Source organism: Paroedura picta, chromosome 7 (genome assembly GCF_049243985.1).
Source record: "Paroedura picta isolate Pp20150507F chromosome 7, Ppicta_v3.0, whole genome shotgun sequence".
NCBI lineage: Eukaryota > Metazoa > Chordata > Lepidosauria > Squamata > Gekkonidae > Paroedura > Paroedura picta.
The window spans coordinates 55,112,665-55,136,627 of record NC_135375.1 but is presented as its reverse complement, the minus strand read 5'-3'; the positions used below and the strand labels follow the sequence as shown (position 1 = coordinate 55,136,627).

At 40.5% G+C, this 23,963-nt stretch overlaps 2 protein-coding genes across 8 annotated transcripts in view; both read right to left on the bottom strand.

Annotated features, from left to right (window-relative positions):
- Positions 1–23,963, bottom strand: part of SNCAIP (synuclein alpha interacting protein) — a 131,495-nt gene that overhangs the window by 61,527 nt on the left and 46,005 nt on the right. For 6 of the 7 annotated variants that reach the window (XR_013232482.1, XR_013232483.1, XM_077344394.1 and 3 more), the window contains exon 2: positions 5,318–5,420. Coding sequence is in view for 5 of the 7 variants with exons in the window: in XM_077344394.1 (XP_077200509.1) it covers positions 5,318–5,374 (57 nt within the window). In the remaining 2 variants the exon portion in view is untranslated. Of the gene's footprint in view, positions 1–5,317; positions 5,423–23,963 lie in introns of all 7 variants that reach the window. The other variant, XM_077344395.1, reaches the window with a different exon arrangement.
- LOC143840936 (uncharacterized) lies at positions 9,599–14,424 on the bottom strand. The gene has a single exon (XM_077344393.1). It carries the CDS (start codon positions 10,910–10,912, stop codon positions 9,926–9,928), a length of 987 nt encoding a protein of 328 aa, XP_077200508.1. The 5' UTR covers positions 10,913–14,424; the 3' UTR covers positions 9,599–9,925.

Here is a 23,963-nt window from a genome sequence, read left to right as displayed (position 1 = left end):
TTCAGCTGAGAAACTACTAAGCTGCCAAGAAAGAACATTACTCACTTTTTTCCCAGGTTACTAACAACTCTACACTTCCCAGTGACTCTTTCATTCTCTGGCTTATATCCTGGTACATGGAGGGAGACTACTGAGCAGTCTCGCAATTCAGTTTTAAATGTCTGTGCTATCTTTTTCATTTTATTATTGAAACATCATGCTTTCATTTAACTGGACATTTTGGTGGAGCTTGGAAATAGAAACAAAGAGCAGCCCTAGCATAGACAAGGGCCAGTGCACAGGAGACATGGAAATACTGGATAGTTTTTCCTTTTTCTGCTTATTTAATATTGATTTAGTGTTGACGCATGCTGCTGAATCAAATGTGGCTGAAGAGGAACACACAAGGGACAACAGAACCAAATATATCCGCATTTAAATCCACTGTTTTCGAAGAGAGGATTGTACACTTGCTTAGCTCTCATTTATTCCTATTTTAGTTGGCTCATGCATTTAACCACCTAAATAGCCTGAACATTACAATGCCAGTTCAGGGAGAAACCTTTGCAGAAGGATAACAATTGTGTGGTGGCAGAAGAGAAATTAACAGAATCTAGCACCTGAAAGGTTTCATGGAAGGAGCTGAAAAGTTTTTGATGGGCTATTAAAGGTGGGTTCCAGTTTTGGCTCTGTTGGAAATTACCACATATACTCAAGTATAATTTGAGTTTTTCAGCACATTTTTTACACTGAAAAAGGCCCCCTTGGCTTATACTCGAGTGAGGGTCTCACTAGAGATGTGCAGCTCGACTGGGACAAAAAAACCCGAGGCATGGCTGCCACTTACATTGGCTGGGCTGGCTCCTTTAGCACTTCAACTTTGTTCAGGCTTCCCAGGCCCTGGTACAAAGGGAGTGGTGAGTGAGGGATAGACCAATAGCTGGCTAGGTTCCCTGTGGGAGGCCAGCCAATAATTGAAATACATTTTACATTTGCAAATGTATTGCAATGCTGAGCTTGCTCAGGCAGCTTTCTGCAAGGAAGACGAATGTGTGTGTGTGTGTGTGGGGGGGGAGGATGGGAAAGCTAGCCTACTGGAAAGCATGTTTTGGGGAAAAACATTTCCTGGCCAAGTATATAAGGTTTTTCCTTTTTGAAAATCTGTGTTTGGCCAGGAAAGTATATAAGGCTAGGGGTCTTCTTACCTGCCTTCTGTTGCTGGCGTCCTGGCCTGTGCTGCTCTGTCTGGTAGGGCAGACTCTTACAGTCTGACTCCCAGAGACTGTGTTGCTGGCTGGCTGACTGCTGTGCTGAACACTGGAGGATCATCACTGGAGAAGACATCAGCGATTTGACTGAGGGACTCTAATATTTTTTTTCCCTCTTGCTTTCACTTTTCTTATTCCTCTTCAATCACTTCTTCCAAACTATTCTTTTGGTTTCTGTGGGTGCGGTGGGGTGGGTTTTGTGGGTGCCTTGGGATTCACTGTTTCTTTCTTCTTTTATCTGAGGGGCAGCATTGTTTGGCTTTTCTTCTTAGTGTTGTGTTCCTTATAAAAGTTGGGTTTTACAGTTCTTTCTTTCTTTCTTTCTTTCTTTCTTTCTTTCTTTCTTTCTTTCTTTCTTTCTTTCTTTCTTTCTTTCTTTCTTTCTTTCTTTCTTTCTTTCTTTCTTTCTTTCTTTCTGCCCTTATACTGCCCTCCTTAAAGGCTCAGGGCGGTTTACAGGAAACAGGGCGGTTTACAGTGGGCCGGTTTACAGTGGGGGATGAGTTCTCGCACCCCTATGGACTCCCTTGTGGGGCCCCACAGGGCGCAGTTCTCTCCCCCACATAATTCAACAACTTCATATGCCCTCTGGCCCAGCTGGTATGGAGTTTTGGGCTGGGTTGCCATCAGTACGCTGATGACACCCAGATCTATCTCCTTATGGACGGCTGCCCGAACTCTCCCCCAGAATCATTTGCTAGATGTTTGTAAGTGGTGACAGAATGGTTCTAGTAGAGTCGCCTGAAACTCAACCCCTCCAAGACAGAGATCCTGTGGCTGGGAAGTAGGGGGCGGGACCACGAAGTGCGCTTACCCACCTTGGCAGGGGCGCAACTTACCATCGTGTCCCAGGCCAGGAATTTGGGTGTGACCACCAATGCCTCCCTGACTATGGAAGCACAGGTCAAGAAAGTAGCCAGCGAGGCATTTTTCCATCTTTGCCAAGCCCGACTGCTAGTGCCCTACCTGTCCCTCGAACTCTTGGCCACTGTGATCCGTGCGACAGTCACCTCCACAAAAGATTTCTGTAACTCGCTCTATGCGGGCCTACCCCTGTCCTTGATCCAGAAACTTCAGCTGGTACAAAATGCAGCAGCTAGGGTCTTTACTAGTACGCCGTGGAGGGCACATATCCAGCCTGTACTGAGGCAGCTGCATTGGCTGCCAATTGCTGCCCGAATCCGGTTCAAGGTTTTGGTTTTAACCTTCAAGGCTTTACGCGTGCTGGGACCCACATACCTGAGGAGCCGCTTATCGCCCTATGCCCCCCCTGCAGAGCCTTGCGCTCTGCGGGTGAGAATCTACTGGTCGTTCCCGGCCCTAGGGAAGGGCGCCTAGCCTCAACCAGGACCAGGGCCTTTTCGGTCCTGGCCCCTACCTGGTGGAATGAGCTCCCAGGTGAGCTGCGGGCCCTGCGGGATCTTTCAGCATTTAGCAGGGCCTGCAAAATGGAACTCTTCCGTCAGGTCCATGGTTGAGGCTGGGGTCGGCGAGGGACATCGACTGCTCCCCCTGAGCTCCTTGAACATCGTTGACCTCCTTCTCCGCCCCCCCTTAGAAATGGAGGTAGGAAGGGGATTTTTGCTTCCACCATGTTGTGATGGTTTTTAAATCGTTTAATGGGAGTTTTAATGGGGTTTTAAGACAATCTGACCACTTTGGGAGTGGCAGGAAATAAATTGAAAAATAAATAAATAAACAGGAAAAGATACAGATAACATATGGTAACAGGTGATAACAGTAATAACATTAGAACAACAATAACATGATCATAACAATAACATTAGAAAATGGAATTGCAAGAACCTCAGCTTAACTCTTACTGGGACCGAGTCGGTTGGGCAGATTGGTGTCAGTCGTAGTAGGAGGGGGGGGGGCTTGGGGGCCAATTGGAAGCAATGGTTTGGGTTGACCTCAATGAAATGCCTGGTGGAGGAGCTCCCTTTTGCGGGCCCTCTGGAACTGCTTAGGTTCCGTCAGGGTCCTGATCTCCTCTGGGAGCTCGTTCCACCAGATGGGGGCCAGAGGTCAAGCAGGCTTCCTTGGAGCCAGGGACCACCAGGAGGTTGGAAGTAGGAGAGCGCTAGACTCTTTGAGGAGTGTAGGTGGAGAGGTGGTCCCTCAGGTATACTGGGCCCAGACTGCGTATGGCCTTGAAGGTGATAACCAACACCTTAAGCCTGATCTGGTTCTTTATTTCAGTGTTTTGTTCTGGGGGGGGGGACTGTTGTTGCAAGAGTTTTCCATTCTCCCAGTTTGGTAGCTGTTGTACCTGTTATAGTAGGTTGCCAACTTCGGGTACTGCTCTGGTTTGCTAGTCTGGGGGGGACAGAGCTGTTCTCACAGAGCTGTTCTGTCAGAGCTCTCTCAGGGTGTCTGGCATGAATAGAGGAAGGGTTGTAAGCGATTGTAAACCGCTTTGAGACTCCTTTGGTTAGTGAAAAGCGGGGTACAAAAATCAGCAGCTATTCATCCTCTTGAGTTTTCTCTATTTGTTGGAGGCTGGATGGGAAACCCTGTGATGATGGAGCATGGATTAAGCATTTAGGCCACCCTGAGCTCCTCCAATGGAGGACAGTAGGGTAGGTTCACATGATAATCTTGTTGAGGAGGAGAAATGTGTCCATGTGACAAAATATCAAAAATATTTAACCTACTGATGCCTCAATTAATGTATTTATTTTTATTTATAGCTGCTGCATTTCCCGCCCTCGGCTTATACTCAAGTCAATAAGTTTTCCCAGTTTTTTTGTGGTAAAATTAGGTGCCTCGGCTTATATTCAGGTCGGCTTATACTTGAGTCTATCTGGTATATCTCTGAAAATCTGTGCATTTTGAGTTTCAAAGGAAACATTAACCAATATGAGAATTCATTCATTCATTCATTCATTCATTCATTTTATTTATATGGTCACAGACCAGGAAAAACCTATATGACAAAAGATAGTGCTTAAGTATCTTAAAATGAAACCCACTTAATTGGACCAGATTGAAAATGCCATAAATTTTATTTATAGGGATTATGATATCATTTTAGAAAAAAGAACAATTCAAAAGTCATATGAAACCTACACTGAAACCTGTCTGGAGTTTTTTATTAAAGCCTTTCTTCAAAAGTCCAGGATTTGTTCCTATGAAAGTCAACATATGACCAAATTAGTTAGAAATAAACCTTGCCTTTGACAATCAAGAGTGCAAAATTAAGGATCATGCATTTTCTCCAAGTTAAGTTAATCCTTTGATTTACATGGACAGCCGCATTTTACAGCATTCATTATTAACATGAAAAAAATGTGTTATTCATTTATGGAACCGACAGTTAAGTTCATCACTGAAGCACAAAGGGAAAGGCAAAGAGAGGTTACATATCCCTTGTTTTATGTTGCTATAAAACTAGGTCTGGAAATAGGTTCTGAGACATATCCTAATGCCCCACAGTGATAAAAGCATAGTTACATAGAATAAATTGTTCTTCTGGGATTGGATCACGGTCTCATGAATTTGCAATCTTTGCCTTGGTCTCCTTTCATTAAAAATCTACCTTAAAAATCACAGATTGAAATCCATTTTAAGAGGGGGGGACCCCTCTGAACAAAGTAGTTTAAAACTTAAAAAATAAGAATATAAATGTAGGAGTAAAACATATATTGTGCAATCATATGTGCAGTTTTTTCACTAACTGGGCATTTTGCACATATTAGAACTAATATTCATAAAATAAAATAACCTATAGTCATAGTCTCATCAGGGACACTGAAATATGCTGCATCATTAGTTTGCTACAGTCATAGAATGATAGCATAATGACCTCATAGTTTATTGTATTTATATCCTCTAGGCATAATGCTGGCTTAAATGCATCCTGAATGCCCCTTACATTCCCAAAGATGCATATGCAGGACTGATAGTCTTTTAAGATTCCAGTAGTTGGACTGAAATAGTGGGATGTAAATCCAAATCTTCATCCATTTAATGGAACAGCTGCGTCACATAGACCTAAAAGCAAACAACAACCACAACAATAATATCTTTCACTAACCCAAGAAAAAAGAACCAAGACTCATACTTACAGATATGTCATCACTAAAATCTATTTCATCCAAATCGAGGTATTCTGGGACTTCCATTATTCTACTATGCACATCTTCATTGACTCAATTGAATAGTACAGTTCTATTTAAAAAGAAAAAAGGAAGATAACATTTTTCAATAAATAAACACAGACACGTGAAAAAATGCAACATACAATATTCAACTTGGGCAGTAATTAAAATGGTTGAATTGCAGTCCAAATTAAATTCCATTTCTGACATTCTAATACCAAAAAGAAGCTTAGGTTGCTGCTCAGTAGAATCTTTCTGTTCCTACGAATAACCAACAAAATCAAAAGGCATGCCCACAACAAATGTAAGTGCTTAATAGTAATTGTTCATTATTAATTGTCATATGGTACTGTGAGACAGTTCAATCAAGTCCCTTAAAATTCCATTAACTTCAATGTGAGAGTTAAGTTCATACTTAACTCTTTCCTACTGAAATCAACAGATCTGAAGTGTGCTTAACTCTGGCTGGATCAGGCCCAGTACTTTTGCTCTCATTCATGTAGCCCCATGTATCCATAATTGTATGGAAGCTTGAAAAATGAATAGCACAACTGAGCACCTCCCCTGCACTCAGCTGTTTTTCTGGATTTGTTTAAAGAGATTGCACAAGAAAGCCAAACATCTGAGCAGTTGGGAGTACTTTAGTCACTCAGCTGTTTTTCAGGATTTCTTGTGTATTTCCTTTAAAAGGACTGCTCAGCAGAGGGAAACAGCTGATTGGCTGGGAGCCCCTCCCTACTGCTCAACTGTTTTTCAGGCTTTCTTTTGCAGTCTCTTTAAAGACACTGCACAAGAAAGCAAAATAGCTGAACAATGGAAAGTGATTCACAACCACTCAGGTGTTTTTTCAGGGTTTCTTTTGCAGGAAGCCTGTTTAAATGGACAGTGATCCCTTTCAACAGGATTTGCAGGGCTACAAATAATGAACAGGTTCAGTTCAGGAATGAACCTCTCAATTTGGTTGAGTTCATACTATGAATTATGAACTGACACAAAAAGTAGCTATTAATCATTCTTGATCCAATTCATTATACTCCCTATTGCAATTATTTCCTTACTTTTTGTGTGTTTGTGTTAGTTTAAATCATGTGAAAATGTGTTAGGCGTTTACATTTTTCAATAACAATTCTTTTGTTTTATTTCAAATTTGGGCTCTGCATGACTGTTCTGGCAGGAACAACCCTATAAGCATTGGTAGAGATTCCACTTGCTACCCCTCTTGCTCAGGTCTCCTAGAGTCTACTAATTCTCCAATCCAAAATTCAGGAGAAAAATCTGTTTTAGGAAACACAGGAGCTGGCAGTCCTAGCACTATATGCACGCCCTTCCTCTTGAGACCTGAATGGTTCATATGCTGCTTTTTTAAAGGGGGCAGGCCAAAAGGTTTCTGCTCATGCAGGTTTTTAAAGGGGGCAGGCCAAAAGGTTTCTGCTCATGCAGGTTTTTAAACAAGGGGTTGTTTTTTTTAGCACTGTTTTAGTCTGAAAACTTATTTTAAGGTGCAAATGATCTGTTTTTATGGTCTATGTTTTTACACTGTGCTGAGTTTTTAACACTGGATTTTAGCTATTTTTAGTGTTTTGTTCTTATTGTTTTTATTTTGTATGCCAACTTGGGCAGGCTCATGGAAATGCAGCATAAGATTTTTCTAAACAAATAAATACAAAACCAACGTATTGGACCACGTTTAATTCAGAAAACTGAAACAAAAGCTACAGAAGACAGAGTCTTAAAACATCATAAGCTTGTTCAAGATTCCTGTAAACTTTTGGGGATGAAATATTACAAGAACTGAACATTTGGGTATATATATTGAATGCCATGATACAGATTCACATGTCTACCACACTACAAACAACTTTAAAATAATTTATTATTTCACAGTGGGAGCATAGCCAATCTTAATCTTTTTGACCTGTGCTTACTTTATTATTATTTATAACAACAATAATGCAATCATAAATGTACTTAAGCAATCATAAACAATCATACATGGTAACAGGAAAGAAAGGACTATGAATTCTTTTGGTGATATCCAGTTTTAAATGCCATAGAAATGTCTAATTGCAGTGCAAGTATATTCAACGAAACCTAATGACTCTTCATGGAATAAGCTACTTCTTCAGGCATGGGAAAGGGGAACGAGGAATTAGCTGAGTTAGTCAGCAAGGTTTATTATGGCAGCAGAACACTACTGGAAAAAAAACTAATTTGATCTTGTAATGAAGAAGGGGTATTTCCTTGATTTGAGCCACAGCCAAAATGAAAGCAACATTATTGATATGTCATAAATACACTGCCCTGGTTGTTTCCCTGCAAACTGGAAAGTTAAAGAATGAAAATCATAAGGTTTTTTTTTTATCTGATGAAATCCCTTATACCGAAGAAGTTAAAGAGATTTTGATCGAAGAGGCTCACCTGCTTTTGGTGATATATGCATTATTAATTGCAAAAAAACCCCATAAAAACAAAAAACCTCATGTATTTTAACTGCATTTATTATGGATGTTTCTTTATACTTTGTCATAAATACAGATCTAAGTACTCTGGGACAGTAATCAGATGTGGTGTCGTATTATTCTCCACCATCCTTTCCACCTGGCCTTCCCTGAATGAAGCCTGAAAATTGAAATGCTCTATTAAAACTTCCGTTCTTTGTGAAAACCCAAATTGTGAAAAACGAAAAATCAGAAACAGGGCACAACTATGGCCCATTATGCACGGCCACCGAAACGGCGATTTCGGGTCACATGGAAAACGCGGAGGGGGAAGACGCGATGCATACCGGTTATGTACGGGGCGGGGCGCGACAGCGGCAAAACCCAGAGTAACCGATTATGCACGTGGCGATCCGGGCGCCGCTTCTGGTTGCGCCCCGGTCACCCGGAAGCTGCGCTTTCTTCCGTGTTTCACTGACGCGGCTTTTTCGGCGGCATGCACCGAAGCTGCGGCCTGTTGCAGCTGGCTCCGTGCGTTATCGGTGATTTTAGTCGCCGCCATTCCACCCCGAATGTGCGCTAAAACCCCCGTGCATAATGGGTCTATGTGTGCAACACCATACAGCTAGAATTATACATATCTTTAACCGCTCCTGCAGAGCGGATAAAATAAAACAGTAAGGGCTCCAAAGGCGGGACCTGTCCGGGATGAGGAAGGGTGCCGATTGGCCCCTTCCCCCGGACTGACAAACGGAGGGCTGAATCGGCAGGCGCTTTGCGATTGAGCCCTCTGATTGTCAGTCCGGCAGCAAGGGACCAATCCCGATCCACCCCCTCCAACGTCGGCCACATTCGACCGACCGCCGCCATTTCCTGACTCACCGCCGAGACAACCGGCGGCCCCCTGAGGTGACAGACCGCAGCAGCACGAACACACCACTGCAACAGGCTCCCGTCACAGGCGGCAGAGCCTGTCACAGGCCGCCCCTACCGATCACTGACTCGTTTGTATTTAGCGTACAGCGGGCTTATTTTCTAGTATCTTTATAAATGACAACACACAGAAAAGTTGTATCAAAGCAACAGTATGTCTTTATTAGTACTCACACACTCATTTTATCCACATTGTTGTTAAAACTATATATTCGGTTTAAAACAAAAGGCATGCAATATAAAAAAGTTTATTACAGCACTTGTGCAAAATACTACAGCATAAAATATGTATCTATTCATTTAAGATTTCAGAAAAGGAAAATAATCTGTTCAGCGCAAAAAGAATGAAACAAGCATGGCTAGCAAGTATCCTTACATTTCTGTACAAACTAGTCCCCTGTACATTACAAAATATATTATAATTTTCTTGTAAACCATATAGCCATAATTCTGCCCACCTATACGAGGACAGAGAGTTCAAACTTCAGCTGCATGCCACTTGTATGTCATTTGAAGCAAGAGAGTACACCAGAAATCTGATGTTGCATAGCAGCAAGTAGGAAGAGGAGAGATCGAGAAGATTTAAATCAGACTGCATGATGGCACAGCTGTATATGTGTAGCAGTCTCCACCTAAACACAGGAATTGACAATACCTTTTACAGCACAAATCCTATGCAAATACTCCAGGCTAAGTCCATTGACTCCCATGGGCTAAACCTGCAGTAACTCTGCTCAGGATCGCTTTGTTAGTCATTTAGCTCAACAGAAGCTACTACAAACACAGTATCTGCCTTGAAATTCCTGACCTACCCCCCCCCCATCAACAACTTCTCTCTGTCCCCTCTCACTTGATACTTCATATCAACAACCTGGTAACAAAATCAACCCCCCCCCAAAAAAAAAATGGGTTCAAATGGCTGCTGCTGCTCCCTGCTGCCAAATTACGAAGCCCATGAGGGAGACGAGGACTCAAATTACAGGCTGTAGCTTCCTGCATTGGTGTTGCTTAGCTGTGGTACAGTGATGGTCCCTGATCTGCATACATATATGGAAAATCTCTGCATCTCATCCTGGAGGGGATGAAGCTATTCTTTAAAATATAGAGACTGACAATTCTCTCTTCCTCACACACACTTGTTTCCCATACTGGTTCTCTCTGTTTAGTACATCCAAGGATTTTTTTTACAACATAATATTAATTGCTAAGCATATGGAGACACTTCTACAGATGGAGATACAGCTGCTGGGGGAACTGGTTTCTTCTCTCCTTTACCACAGAAAGATTCCACCTTCACTTTTATTTTGTAGTTAATCAGCATAAGAAGGTAAGGACTGAGAGCTGAGTATCCTGAAAGAAGAACTGTCTTGACTGAAGGCGCAAAGTAATAGTATTTAAAATGTTTCAAGCAACGCATTAGGACAAAGTGAGAAATCCAAAATGAAGTAATAAGGAATATTAATGCCAGGACAAGTTTACAGGCTCTGAGGACTTCGGTTTCAGTAGTGTCATCTCCAATCCATATGCCACCGTAAGTTGCCATCTTATGTTCCCAAAGGAGATATGCTATTCGGAAGCCAACAAGGAGTAAAATTATCAATGGGAGAAGATCAATAGCCACTAGAAATAGTTTTCCATATAAAAACTCTAGTTGTTCATTTCGATATTCAGTTTTGCATTCAGAATAGTTCAAGACACCATGTTGTTGGTAAGTCTCATTTCCTCCAGTTAGATTTCCAATCATTCCAGTATATGGCAAAACTGGACAGCAAACTGCAAAACCAGCAATCCAAAGAGTAAAAACTAGGACCAGGTGACACTTCCGATGGTTCATCCTTGTGGCTTCAACTGGAGGGTGCACCACTCGACACACTTTAAAGCAGTACAGCAAAGCAATGTATAATGTAAACCATATGGCAAGAGAGGTAGTAAAAATTGTTGTGAACATGAGAACTTTGCAGCTGGCTGAATCAAACCCAACACCAGAGGCATAAACAATCTTCAAGACATTCACTACCAAGTTGTTTACAATATGGTCAAATGCAAGACTGAAAATAAGAATGAATGAGATTCGCAAATGCTCACCGATGCATCTCCTTGTGCAATAAATCAACAACAGATTACCAAACACACTGAAGGAGATCAAAATAGCACATACAACTATTTCCACAGTACCAGCACTGAGATCCATAGTTTTTAGCCTTCCAGTTTCTCCAGATCTATTCTGTGGTTTTGGAGTTCATATACCCTGGTGAAAAATTTCACCAGCAGCAAAGGCATTTCCCCCCTCTCTGGTGAATCTTCATGCCATGTATCTTACCAAAGAAAGGCAAGTACGATAATCAGCCTCTTCTCAGAATGCAAAACTGGAAAACAAAAGCTAGCCTCAGTTGGGTAAGCTAATGTTCTCAAGTGGCTCTTTCATCATCTCCTGGGGTGCTATCATTATGATCACAAGAGTATCCTTTAATTAAAGAGTTCAGAAATATGGCAGCTACTTAGAAGCATGCAATACTAAAAATATGCTGAATTATAGAACTCCTGAGGAATTACCTTCCCTATGTCTGCGAGCTTTGCTAAAGAAAGACCATAAAAACTGTCTTATGGAAATAAGCAAAACCTTTATGACTCTTCATAAGGAAAGGTGACTTACTTTTTACTCTTCTTATTCTGTCCCGTACTCTGAACAACAATCTGCAGCAACTGAAAATACTATTTGCAAAATTTTTTTACTTATTTATTATCCACTGAATGTACTAATTAATTATTTTAAAATTGAGAGAACTGACAAATGACAAGACTATTGCATATTTTACCATGAAAGTATCTCTTAACAAGCAAGGGAAAAATGGTATCAAGTCAACAGCCACCACTGCTCTGCATCAACTTTTCATTTCAGTGTAGGTTATGTGATTTAAAAAAAAAAGCATTGCAATGATCATATCTGGTTGAATCGATGAATTTCAGTTTTAACAACAGTCAAACGTTGTTCATAATTATAATGCCATTTCTAAAACTAAGAAACAGAAGACCTGAATATGAAAATATACTGACGTTACCATTTGACCCGAGCAAGAAATATAAGCTCTATTATAGGCAAGAGATCAGACTTTCAATGTATAATAAACCAACATACTGTAAATGAAATGAAAATATATGTTTGCCATACTGAATAGAAGGAAAACAAGCAAGACTAAAAAGTGTTACACAAACACTATACCATACAAAAGAATTCAAGCTAATGTTAAAAAAACTCAACAAGGCACAGAAAGAAAATTCTGACATCTTGTGTGATTAGGAATGACATACATAGTTTATCCCACAGAATCTTTTCAATCCCTGTTTCAAAACTTGAACCACTGGATGATCTGGACTACAATAGGAAACTCCACCAATGCAGGGCATGTAATCTTTAGGAATCAGTGATGGTATCTGTAAATTGCTGCTGATAGTACTTAATAGCCTATGCCAGGCTCTAAAGCTGTGACAGCAGCAAAAAACATAGCAGCAACATCATGAAGACTTAAATGGTTCATTCCGAACACAGGGCAAGCCAACTAAAAGCCCACTTGGTGTAATGGTTAGGAGTGCAGATTTATAATCTGGCATGGCGGGTTCGATTTTGCATTCCTCCTCATACAGCCAGCTGGGTGACCTTGGGCTCAGCACTGTACTGATAAAACTGTTCTGACCAAGCAGTAATATCAGGGCTCTCTCATCCTCACCCACCTCACAGGGGGTCTGCTGTGGGGAGAGGAAAGGGAAGACAAATGTAAGCCACTTTGAGAATCTTTTGGGTAGAGAAAAGGGACATATAAGAACCAACTCTTCTTTTTCTAACAATATTTATAAAAAATGATGTATAATGTGTATACATGATGTCTATACACACTCATACATACTGTGTCATATTCATATAGAGGCTTGGTTAGACATAATGCAAAATGCAGCTTTTTAAATGGTTTCATTGTCCTTGTTTTTGTTTTTCCTTCTCTCTTACTGTATTCCATCCTGAAGTACAGCATGGATGGAACCGGGGAAGAATCCAATATTAAGTCAAAATGCCCATGTTCATGTCTCATAGTTCAGCCTAATGATGGTTAAAATCCAAACTAAGGATGCAGTTTCTGATTTGACATACCCTAACTAACTAGTCAATGTAATGACACACATGTGAATGTTGACTTTAGCCACTGTAGTTTAATTAAACCTTGGTTTCATGTAACATCTAAACTGAGAGGAGTACAGTACAAGCAGCTTTGTTCCACTTCATAGATTGAGTTACTTACAATAATTTTATTTTGATTTGTTTTAGAAGGCGTTAAGTGCTGATCACCAGCAGAATGCTAAGTAATAGATAAACATTATTCATTGCTGTTACAATAAAGGCTTTTTAAAAAGTCAACTGCTTTTCAATCCCCAGTGGTTCCAGGGGTTGTCAGTGGCATATGTGGGTGCCCTGTGCAGTCCTCTAACTGAAATGAATGGACATTGTACAACAGCAGTCTTCTAGCAGGTTGCTAATCAATGGGATCTACTAATGAGCTTGGGGACTGCAGCCTTACTACATCCACTAGCACCATGACAGCTGCTTTTTAATTAGAGACTGTTACTTCACACAATTATAGGTCAAAGAAAAAAGATTCTCTCTCCTGAGCATTTGAAAAGAACAATAATTTTAAGACAAACAAGCTTCAAAGACAGAGAAAAGCCTTACGTTAGGGCAAAATATATTATACAAATATATTGTTCTTAGGGAATCTGAACTCTATTTGTTGCCTAATACTCTGTAATCTCACACATCTGTTAAATGCAAAGGGTTACAATTTGTTCCCTGATGGGCCAAAACAACAGTGCAACTTGCATTGTTCAATTTATTGTATTGTTCACCAGATTAAAAATTCAGGAAGGTTTTCAATATATTTTAGAGAATACAAATTAAATGTTAGATCTTTTGATGCTAGGGACATAAATTCTTCAAGCACTTGAGAACTTTAACAGGTTTTTAGTAAAGCCTTACCTGGAGTTTGGTAAATGTTTAAGCCACCTATGTAACAATCTGACATTGTTTCTGAGCTTAAGATTCTGATATGTTTGGAAGAGCTTCCTCAATTATCTCTCCTATATGATACTTCTGCTGTTCATTTCTATTCTGTTTAATTTCTAGCCTTTCCATTTTCTCATTATTCTTATTCTGCTGCCTTGCTTGGATCTATCTCAACTCATTACTTTACAAGAGAGTTTCTTTGCTGCACCTTGTAGATATAGTTATCTGACTTAGCATAGTTCTAGGACTCATATACACATAGCACTGACAAACTGGAACATGTCCAGAGGAGGGCAACAAAGATGGTGAGGGGTTTGGAGACCAAGACATATGAAGAAAGGTTCGGGGAGTTTGGTCTGTTTAGCCTAGAGAGGAGACGACTGAGAGGGGATCTGGTAACCATCTTCAAGTATTTAAAATTGTGCCATATGGAGGATGGAGCAGAATTGTTCTCTCTTGCCCCAGAGAGACAGACCAGAATGAATGGGATGAAATTAATTCAAAAGAAATTCCATTTAAACACCTGGAAGAAGTTCCTGACAGTTAGAGCGATTTCTCAGTGGAACAGGCTTCCTCAGGAGGTTCTCCATCTTTGGAAATTTTTAAACAGAAGCTAGATAGCCATCTGATGGAGAGGATAACTCTGTGAAGGCAAAGGGGTGGCAGACTACAGTAGATGAGCGATTGGGATGTGAGTGTCCTGCATAGTGCAGGGGGGTTGGACTAGATGACCCATGAGGTCCCTTCCAACTCTATTATTCTATGATTCTATGATTCAGATAACACTTTCGGCCAATTTCCTGCCTTGGCTATATCCAAAGCTTACACTTGAACAGCAGAAGATACCTTAGAACAGGTTGAGTGGTGTCTGCGAATTGCTCTTGTAAGCAATGCATAAATATATGTATTAATTTTACTTGTATTCTTTATATTCATGGCTTAGTGTTTCAATAGCCAAACCTGAGGATGAAACTGAGAATAGGCACATCCACGTATAGAGACAATTTGCTATTAAGAGAGTTTTGTTACAGCTTCACAAGTTCAAACAAAGTGACAGCTTGACATACTGTGACACTATTTTGACAGTAATAAGGCAGATCAAGTTTTGTAATGCAGTCTCCGGAGCACTGATTGTTCCATCTTCTGGAGCTCCCTTCTTACATTTATTTCTCTGAATGATGTAAAATAACATTGTTTCTATTAGATGTCATTTGCATTGCCTGGCTTTCTTCTCACTGATTGAGCATCTTTGTAGCACCAGCTTATTTTATTCATTCCCCCCCCCCCTTCTTGTTAACGATGTATGCCAAGAAAAACATATGGTGCAGGATGAATTATCTTCTCAGTCAATTTGTATAATACTTAAAGGGAAGGGGGTTAAATGTATTTTCAGAGTACGGACATGAATCTGAAGCAACACTTCTGTCTAAGAAAAACAAAAAGCTTAGCAGTTGGGCCACTAAAATAGTATGATTGATTTGAGTGGAGGAGTGAATTCTGGAACTGGGATTGCCTGTAGCCTTACCATGTTTATTCAGAAGTTTGCCTAAGTTCAAAAGTTCAGAGTGACTAAGTACTGTGATCTGGTACTTCTGAAGCAAGCCAGAATCCAAATCCTGCTTTTTAATCAGTATACAACTGCTACATAAAATATGGTCACAAATGATAGAGGATCACCGTCAAGATCAGTTATAAAAGAATGTGATGGGAGCAGTTTCATACATATGGATCTCCTAACAAATTTTAGTGATTTAAAATATTTATATGCCACCTTTATGCCTGAAAACCACAACATCTAATGCGGCTAGCAGATAATACAATTAGTACAATTCAATCAAAAATAGAAAGAGATAAAAGAAACCAACCAGAGGAGTACAAATATTATGATTAACAAACCTAGTCAAACCATCAAACAGCAGCCAAGTTCACAGACAGAAAAATGTATTCCCCTTCTTCTTAAACTATAATATTTAGAGTACTTAGTAATAAGGAGAGTGTTAATTTTGAAAAGAAAGGAGGGAAGACTGCAGTAAGGATAATTAGCTCCCCAGGATGAGTACCTTTTAGCACACATACTGCTGCCTCCTGGAGCAAGTGAAATTTCTTAACACTCTGGGAAAAAGGCAGCCATATGTCTCTCCCCTTCCCAGGATCCATCCCCAAGTATTCTGGAATTTCCAGACCTGGAGTTGACAACCTTATCTCTAAATCAGCCACTTGTCATGATTTTCATCTTGTCTATTCTGTTTCAGTTTATTATGTTATGAGGCCAGCCAATTATACCATCTGTGCTAGCCTGTGTTTCTTTCTAGGGTGCCTCACAAGGCCTCAGAACTGGGAATAAAGGGGCTTGCTGAACTGGGAATAAAGGGGCATGCAGGTACTTCCTCTACTGACCAGACACTTCCACTGGAGACTGTATTCCTAGCTGCCTTTTAAACTGCCCTGTTGATGCATGTCTGCCTCATGGATAGTTCCCAACCTCCTGAAAGAACTCCTGTAAGGCAAGCCCACAGCCCAATTAGGGCCATCTTCTGGCCCTTCAACTAAATCCTTCCCTTTTCTACTTGTGAGTGTCATATTGTAGGCTGTTTCCAGTCAAGTCGCCCCACCCATAGCGGACATGAGGCACTTTGGGAGCCTTTCTGCTGGTATGCCAGCTAACCATAAGTTTTGATTGGGCTCTCTACACTGATGATGATGCAGAATATGAAGTTATCCAGTGGACCAGTGAGTACAGGGTTCGTGTCAGATACTTCTCACACCAAAACCATGCAATCCAGAAGTATGCCACAGTTGATGGTACTGAAAATTATACTCCACTGACCAGTTCTCAGTGGAACTGACCAGGCCATTTGAGTCTCAAAGCCAAGCAAAAACCCAATCAATAATGATCCAGATAATTTGTGTCCTCTGGGAAATGTGGTGGAAACTTACCCAAAGCTCACCCACTGACATGGCAGAGGAGTGGGGGAAAGAGAGATGCTCTCCCAGTGCTGCTCCATCAGCAGGGAAGGCAGGTATGGCACAAGTCAAACCTCGCACAGAGGGGATGTGGGGCAGGCTCATGGCACCCTTATAAAGTGCACCATGTGCATGAGCCTGGCCTCTTTCCCCCCACAGCAGCCATGCAGAGCAGCTTCCTACCCACTCATGCTGTTATATATTGTGGAGTTATTTACAAAGATAAAGTTATGTTGGACTGTTTTGACAGGCTTTTTTGTATGAATCAATCACAGTTGGGGGGGGGTGGCTTTCAACATGGGATGGAGCCTGTTTTGGAAGGCAATTTGGTTGGGGGGCATCCTTAACTTTAGGGGCCTCTTTATGAGGTGGCTGGTTGCAAGCAGGGCCAACCCAGTGGAGGAAGGCAAATGGGTTTGCAGGACCAGGTGGCCTGAAGTGGGTCCAGAGTTGATCTATGCCTCTCTCTGGTTCCCCAGGTGGGTACACCTCCTTTGGATGGGACCTAGCGTTAAGGGGACCCATGTTACCAGTGGTGGTACTGGGTGGCTCCCAAGGTGCCACTGTCATCAGGGTTCTCATGATTGGCTGATCACATACATAGTCTCCCTCTCCCATGCCGGGCCAACACTTTGATATGCCAAGAAAACTGCAGTCTTGTTTAAGCCAACCAAATGTGTGCACATCATACTTTGCCCAGCATGCCCTCCTGCAAGTCAATGTTTGGCACTGGTGCGATGCACTATAATGTCTTGCCCAAAACAGTATTCTGGAGTCTGGCTTCTTAGAATCTAGATTCTAAAAAGCAATAATTCTTTCAAACATTTCAGGAAGCATTTATTTCCATTTGCTAATAAGAAATACAATCTTTTTACTAAAACATGATGTCCTTAATGATTTTTCAGAAGCAAACACATAAATGTTTTGCTTGCACTTGCACATTTTGAAAGCCTGCAGAGGAAAATCACCTTGTTTCCTTCAAATAAACCATCATACATCTAGACGTTAATATTTGTTCTTTTATAATTTAAAAGTATACAGAGTTCATGCTCTCTGCAAAAGTATTATTATCTCGGTCTTACTGCAAATAGTGAAATAAATTGAGGGGTCAGTTTATTTCAGCAATGGTATATGATTTGTATATGATTGAATTAAGATAGAATCACTTAAATCCTATTTAATAATATACAGTATCCCACTATTTCATGATAGTAAGATGCTTGTATCATTGTTTGCACATTTGTGTAAAGTGCTGTCAAGTTGCAGTTGACTTATGGACTGTAGGATTTTTGAGGGAAGAGACATTCAGCGGTGGTTTGCTATTGCCTGCCTCCATGTAGGAAAGCTAGACTCTGCAGTACTGTTACCATTTTTTCTAGAATATGCATGTTACATGCTGCTGATCACATTATTCTATTTTTTTTTAGCTATCGTGTTATTAAAGGCTGGTAAGTGATGACGATGGTGCAATATTGTTCTCAGTAGAATACTAATTTGTGGAACTTCATTCCAAATGATAAATGCCTGAATCAAGACAATGCTTACCTTTGAAATATGATTAGAGTTAACTGTCTATGGTGAAGGGCAGTCTGGAAACTCTGAGAGATGGTTCTGCCACTAATCTGTCCTGTTACAAGTCTCTTGGTAATGTCAGGCAATGAAAATGCCTCTGTTCAAACTCATTTGTATAAATAATCCATACTGTTACTTCCAAGAAAACATGCTGAGAATTGGGGTACAAGCCAAAAAAACATTTCTACTAGCTTCTCTGACCTCACATATCTATGAAAAGGGGATATTCACATTATCTCATAGGCAAATCAAATAAGAAATAATTTTATCCACCTGAAATAACTATTTATAAGTAGGAAAAGAGTCGAAAGCACAGACAAAGACACACATCTACAGATACCTCTGGTTGATACAAAGTAGCAAATTGATGGCTGATCTTTAATTGGTTTAATTGATTTGGTGCAGGGCTGCCTTTCTTCCATAAATAGTATAAAAGATTTTATACCACACTTTTCACTCCCCTAAATAAGTCCCAAAATCACTTACCATCATATTTCCTTCTTCTCCCAACAGATACCCTATGAGGGAGGTGAGACTGAAAGAGCCCTGGTATTACTGCTCTGGGAGAACAGATCGATCAGGACTGGAAGTAGCCCAAGGTCACCCAGCTGGCTGCATGTGGAGGAGTGGGGAATCACACCCAACTCTCTTAACCAGTACTCTAAGCTGGTTCTCTGCCGTCATCAAGGCAGTTTACAAAGACATCAAAATATAAGTTAACCACTCACACACAAAACTGACAGACAAATATTTCATTGTCCTCTTTCCAGTTCAAGGTTTTATTGTTGCTGGTCTTCTGACTACTAGATTCAGGTCCTGTAGAGATAAAGATTTTTGTTGTATCTGATGAAGGGAGCTTTGATTCTCAAAAGCTTATAACTGCTACTGGACTTGAATCTAGAGGTACTATTGCACATTTCCTTCTTGAGGCACTCAAAGTGGCTTACCATAAAAACATCACAACTATAAAAAAAACTAATAAAAGCCCACCATTTCAGATGTTCTTCCACTGTGCAGGCACAATGGATGCTTCCTCACCTCCCTCTGATAATAAACAGGATTACCACCACCGCCCAAGAAGGAATCAGCATTTTGGCAGCAAAACCAAGATCAGGGCAAATCAATAAAAGACTACTGCCAATGAACACAGCATTGCCTGACAGAACAGATCAATTATTTGGTGCATGAAACCATGGCTACGAAAAATCTGAGATATTGTGAATGCATGCCAGAGGGCAGTTGGGACAACTCATGTGTATTAAACAGTACTGTGTGAACCAGCTGTGAATGATGAACATATGCAAGCATCACTTAGGCTGAAAGTAACCGCAGCTTTTCAAATCAAATACATTCAGCACTCTTTGTCAGAGTAATTCAGTGATCTGTATTATCAGTGTATATTTTAAAAAGACTGAAAAGCATAGACATATTATTTCTGGATCACCTCCTTCTTCTGACTGTATACATACTAAAGATAAGATCTTTGCATAAATTGGTGTTTAAATATGTCTTAATTAGGATAGGTTTAGCATTTCAATATGCTTTGAGTATTATGAATGCCCTTTTGATCTGGCCCTTCTTTCTTACTCCCCCAGCAAAGCAATTCTCAAAAACAGTGATTGCAAGTCTTTCAAGAGGAAGCTGACGCTGGTAAATAGATGCACATTCTAGTAAAGATGCCATAATCTTCATTACATTGTTGTGCAAGGTGCTTCTCTCTTTCACAAAAGCAGTTAACGTATGTATAGGAGATACTATACAATTTGCCCTTTCAACCAGCTTGCTGGTTACACTAAGAACCTACACTAATCTATCTGCTTGTGCTCTCAGATTGCTACTGCAGAGGTCCTCAATGTGGTGCACGTGGGCACTATGGCACTAGCTAACACCTTTTCTGGTGCCCACCAAGTGCTTAAAAATTTTTTTGCCAAAGCCAGGTGCTTTGACTGCGCAGCTTTTAAAAGTTGGTTCAGCTACAGCTGCTATCACAGTTCAAGGATCTTCACTGTGTTATTGAATTCGTATGCAAGGAAATATTTTTTTCACATCTGTTCATTTTAAAAGGCTTCCTGTTAAACGGCTTCTACTTGAAATGCTGAAGAGTTACTTAGAGTTACGCATAACCTCACTCCCTCACATTCTGTAGCTGGCTCTGCCTTTTGCAGCTGCCATTTTGCAGGTGCACCCACAACCCTATATCAAAATGCCAAAGGTGCTGGCAGTCTTGGAAACACTGGGGATCTCCTGTACTACAGTGACTCTTCTGAATCCTTTATATTTCTCCTTTATTTTAGTTTTACAAAAAAAATTCAAAAGTATCTATTTCATCATAGTTATCATAACATTAAAAAAATATATGAAGTCCCATCCCATCTTTAATACTCTGTTCGGGACTTCTGCAGTCCTCCCTGTGAAAGATTCTCAGACTTAATAAAAATGCTGTACGACCAATTCAAAAATCTATTTGTTCAACTTTTCCCAGTGATATCTTCTATTCATCATCTGTAGAGTGTGTTTTTCAATGTCTGCTGAAAAATGGAGGAATTGACCCCTCATTTTTTTCTATTAGTTTTGAGCAGCATGTCAAAAGGAAGAGGCATCAGCTCAGAATTCTTATTGTCATTCAAGTATTCAAAAACAAAGGTCAGATTTGCTCAGTTAAAGACAGCAGGAAAAGAGGAAGACTCAACATGAGAGCAACTGACTCTAGAAAAGGAGTCACAGTCTTCAGTTTCAAAGACTTGAGCAAGGTGAAAAGAAGCTTTGGAGGACATTGATTCACAAGATTGCCATGTGTTGGAAGCAACTTGACAGCACTTAACACACACACTCAGATATACAATTGTCTCTTCCAGGGGTGAGCACTCTGGACAACATAATAATGGTGATCTTTTGTAACCCTTATACTTTGAATGCAGCACTGATGGTATTTCAGCTTTCATTGAAACACAGAAATGGGCTCCAACCAGAAGAGCTATCCCATCTACTCCCATCACATAGGATTAATTGCTTTGCATTTCTGAAGACAGAATTCCCATTTTCTGCCGATCCTTATGCCATCTCACTGACTTTAGGAGAGATTTCTCATTCTATATAAGCACATATCATATGCTTGTGCAAGATGTTTTGTTCTCTAGGGCGAGATGACTGCATATATGTTAGGATCAATGAGATGTATTTGCAAAAACTGTCAGCTTGGGCAGAAAAGGTTACAGAGCCAAACATATAAGCATGCATTGTATTATTTTCTCTGGAGACAGCGTGCCTGTCTGCAGCATAGAGAAGACAATTATGTTGCTTGCACACACTGGGAGACAGGCAGTTAGTATTACTTCAGACCAACACGGCTATCCCTGTATTTACAAATACTTGTAATCACTGCTATCCCCTTGATTCTATCTTTATAGAAAAATTCTTTCTACGGAGACAAACTTTAATTCTGATATTAAACCATCTAATTCAATTATTTGAAATGATAAGTGCTATATAAGTGCTATTTAAAGCACTTTGTGGATGCAATATTAAGGAGTCACTGTGACATTGTGAATCAAAGTTTTGATTCTTCAAGACATGCAAGCAATGTCCGCTAAAGCAGGGGTAGTCAACCTGTGGTCCTCCAGTGCCACTCAGTGCTTAACACCCACTCAGGGTGGCCCAAATACCTCCTCCTCCTCCAACTGGCTTGCCTGTCTGTCCAGCAGCCAGCCAGTCGCCTTCTGTCTCCCACTGCTGATCACTACCTCCTCCTTTCACTTCCCTCCAAGGCTACAGATACCTGCTGCATGAGAGTGGCCCCTGCCAGTATGTTCCCTAACAGCTTCCTGCAACCTTTCCAGGTCCAGGGGGAGAGAGAGATCATCTGCAGAGTCCTTCCACCCACCCACCCCAATCTAGAGCCCGTTGCATTCCTGAATGCAATGGCTTGGCCCCTAGTATATATTATATATAATCTGCCTTTCTCCCTAAGACTCATGCATTTTCTGCCAAAACCAGAACCATAACCAGCTCTGGGAATCCATGCTGTTTAAAGCAAATTTTCCCAAATTTAGTTACTTTTCTGAAATGAATACTGTATAAAAACTCACCATATAGCATTTCTATCAGCACAATGATTCAATATTACTAAATTCAAATTAATAATTCTTTTATTTCAGTGGTACATACTGGATCTGGACAATAAGACTAGATTATCTGCTTCACTGCTGCCGAGTATTTAAGTACTCCCATTATGATTATTATATATATCCTGTTTGCTCAAGTGTGAATGACTATTCCAGGTGTGAAAGGCTCTTCCAGGTGTAGAACAGTAGTAAGCTAGTCTCAGTGTGCAAGAGCAATCAAGTCACAGACCTCTACTTCTACCTTCTGTTCCAAGATACATGAGATAGGCTAATACAGATTGCATTTCATTTCCTATCCCTCCCATCACATAATAAATAAAGGTTGGACTTTTGAATGTTTGCCAGGCACCTTGTTTTCCTACTGTAGTTAAAGAACAGACCACAGATGTCCAGCTGTTATATTCATCATGCAAAATGATAAAAATTACTAAACTATGTTTGGTATAATTTTGAGTGTTCATAGTTTTATGGTACAATTGTTGTTTTACTATGCATAAAAATACCTTATGTTGTAAATTCTCAAATAGATAATATAGATAAAAGAACCATTTTCTCTTCTGTACTATGGATGGACATGAATTGCATTTTTGGTTTGCAAACTGAACCTGTTCTTAGGGGTTGTGAGTCATTTAATGTTTAAATCCCTGTTTTCTGCTCCCTGAGAAAATCACTGGGAAGCACAAAGCAGCTTCTAGTCGTGAGCAAAAAGTATAAGCTGAAAGCAAGGCATGAAATGGCTGAAATGATATTATTTATTTATTTATTTATTTATTTATCATACTTCTATACCGCCCTCCCCGGAGGCTCAGGGCGGTTTACATTATAACAGAAAACAATACATAAAACAGTCTGTAGAACATGTATAACTGATAACTAATAATTGTAACCAAATAACAACACAATATAACAGTAAACAATATAGTAATACAAACAGGTCCAGGGCTTATTGATGGGATTCTGAGGGGGGGGAGCAGGGGCCCTTGTTAGGGTGGGGCTGTATTTTTTAAGCTAAAGTCTGAAGACTGGTTTCTCTGATGCCCAACTTACTCCTTGTTCCAGGAGGACTGCACTGAAGGACCTTGGCACTTAGATAAACTTACTAACATTTAGTGCGTAGCTGGAAATCTTGCGCTATTACAACTGACCTCCAAAAATATGAATCTGTTCCTCTGGAGAAAATAGCTACTTTGGAGGTTAGACTCTATGGCAGTCATTCTCAACCTGGAGGTTGGGACCCTTTGGGGGTCGAACAATCCTTTCATAGGGGTCACAGCAGAGCTTGGCTGGGGGGGCACCATCTATGCAACAGCCTTGCAGGGTAGATCAAGATAGCGTTTGTCTGTCTGGAGCAGCGGAAAACAGCAAAATTGGCATGGTGGGACAAGAGGCAGAACTGAATTGAGAAGCCCCGGGAAAAAAAACAATATATATACAATCCTGAACAATGGGGGCCTTTTCGCACAGGGATCTTTGTTGCAAATTGTTTGCGGAATGAAAAATCGCCATTTAAAATAGTGGAATTCGTCGTTATGCATCCA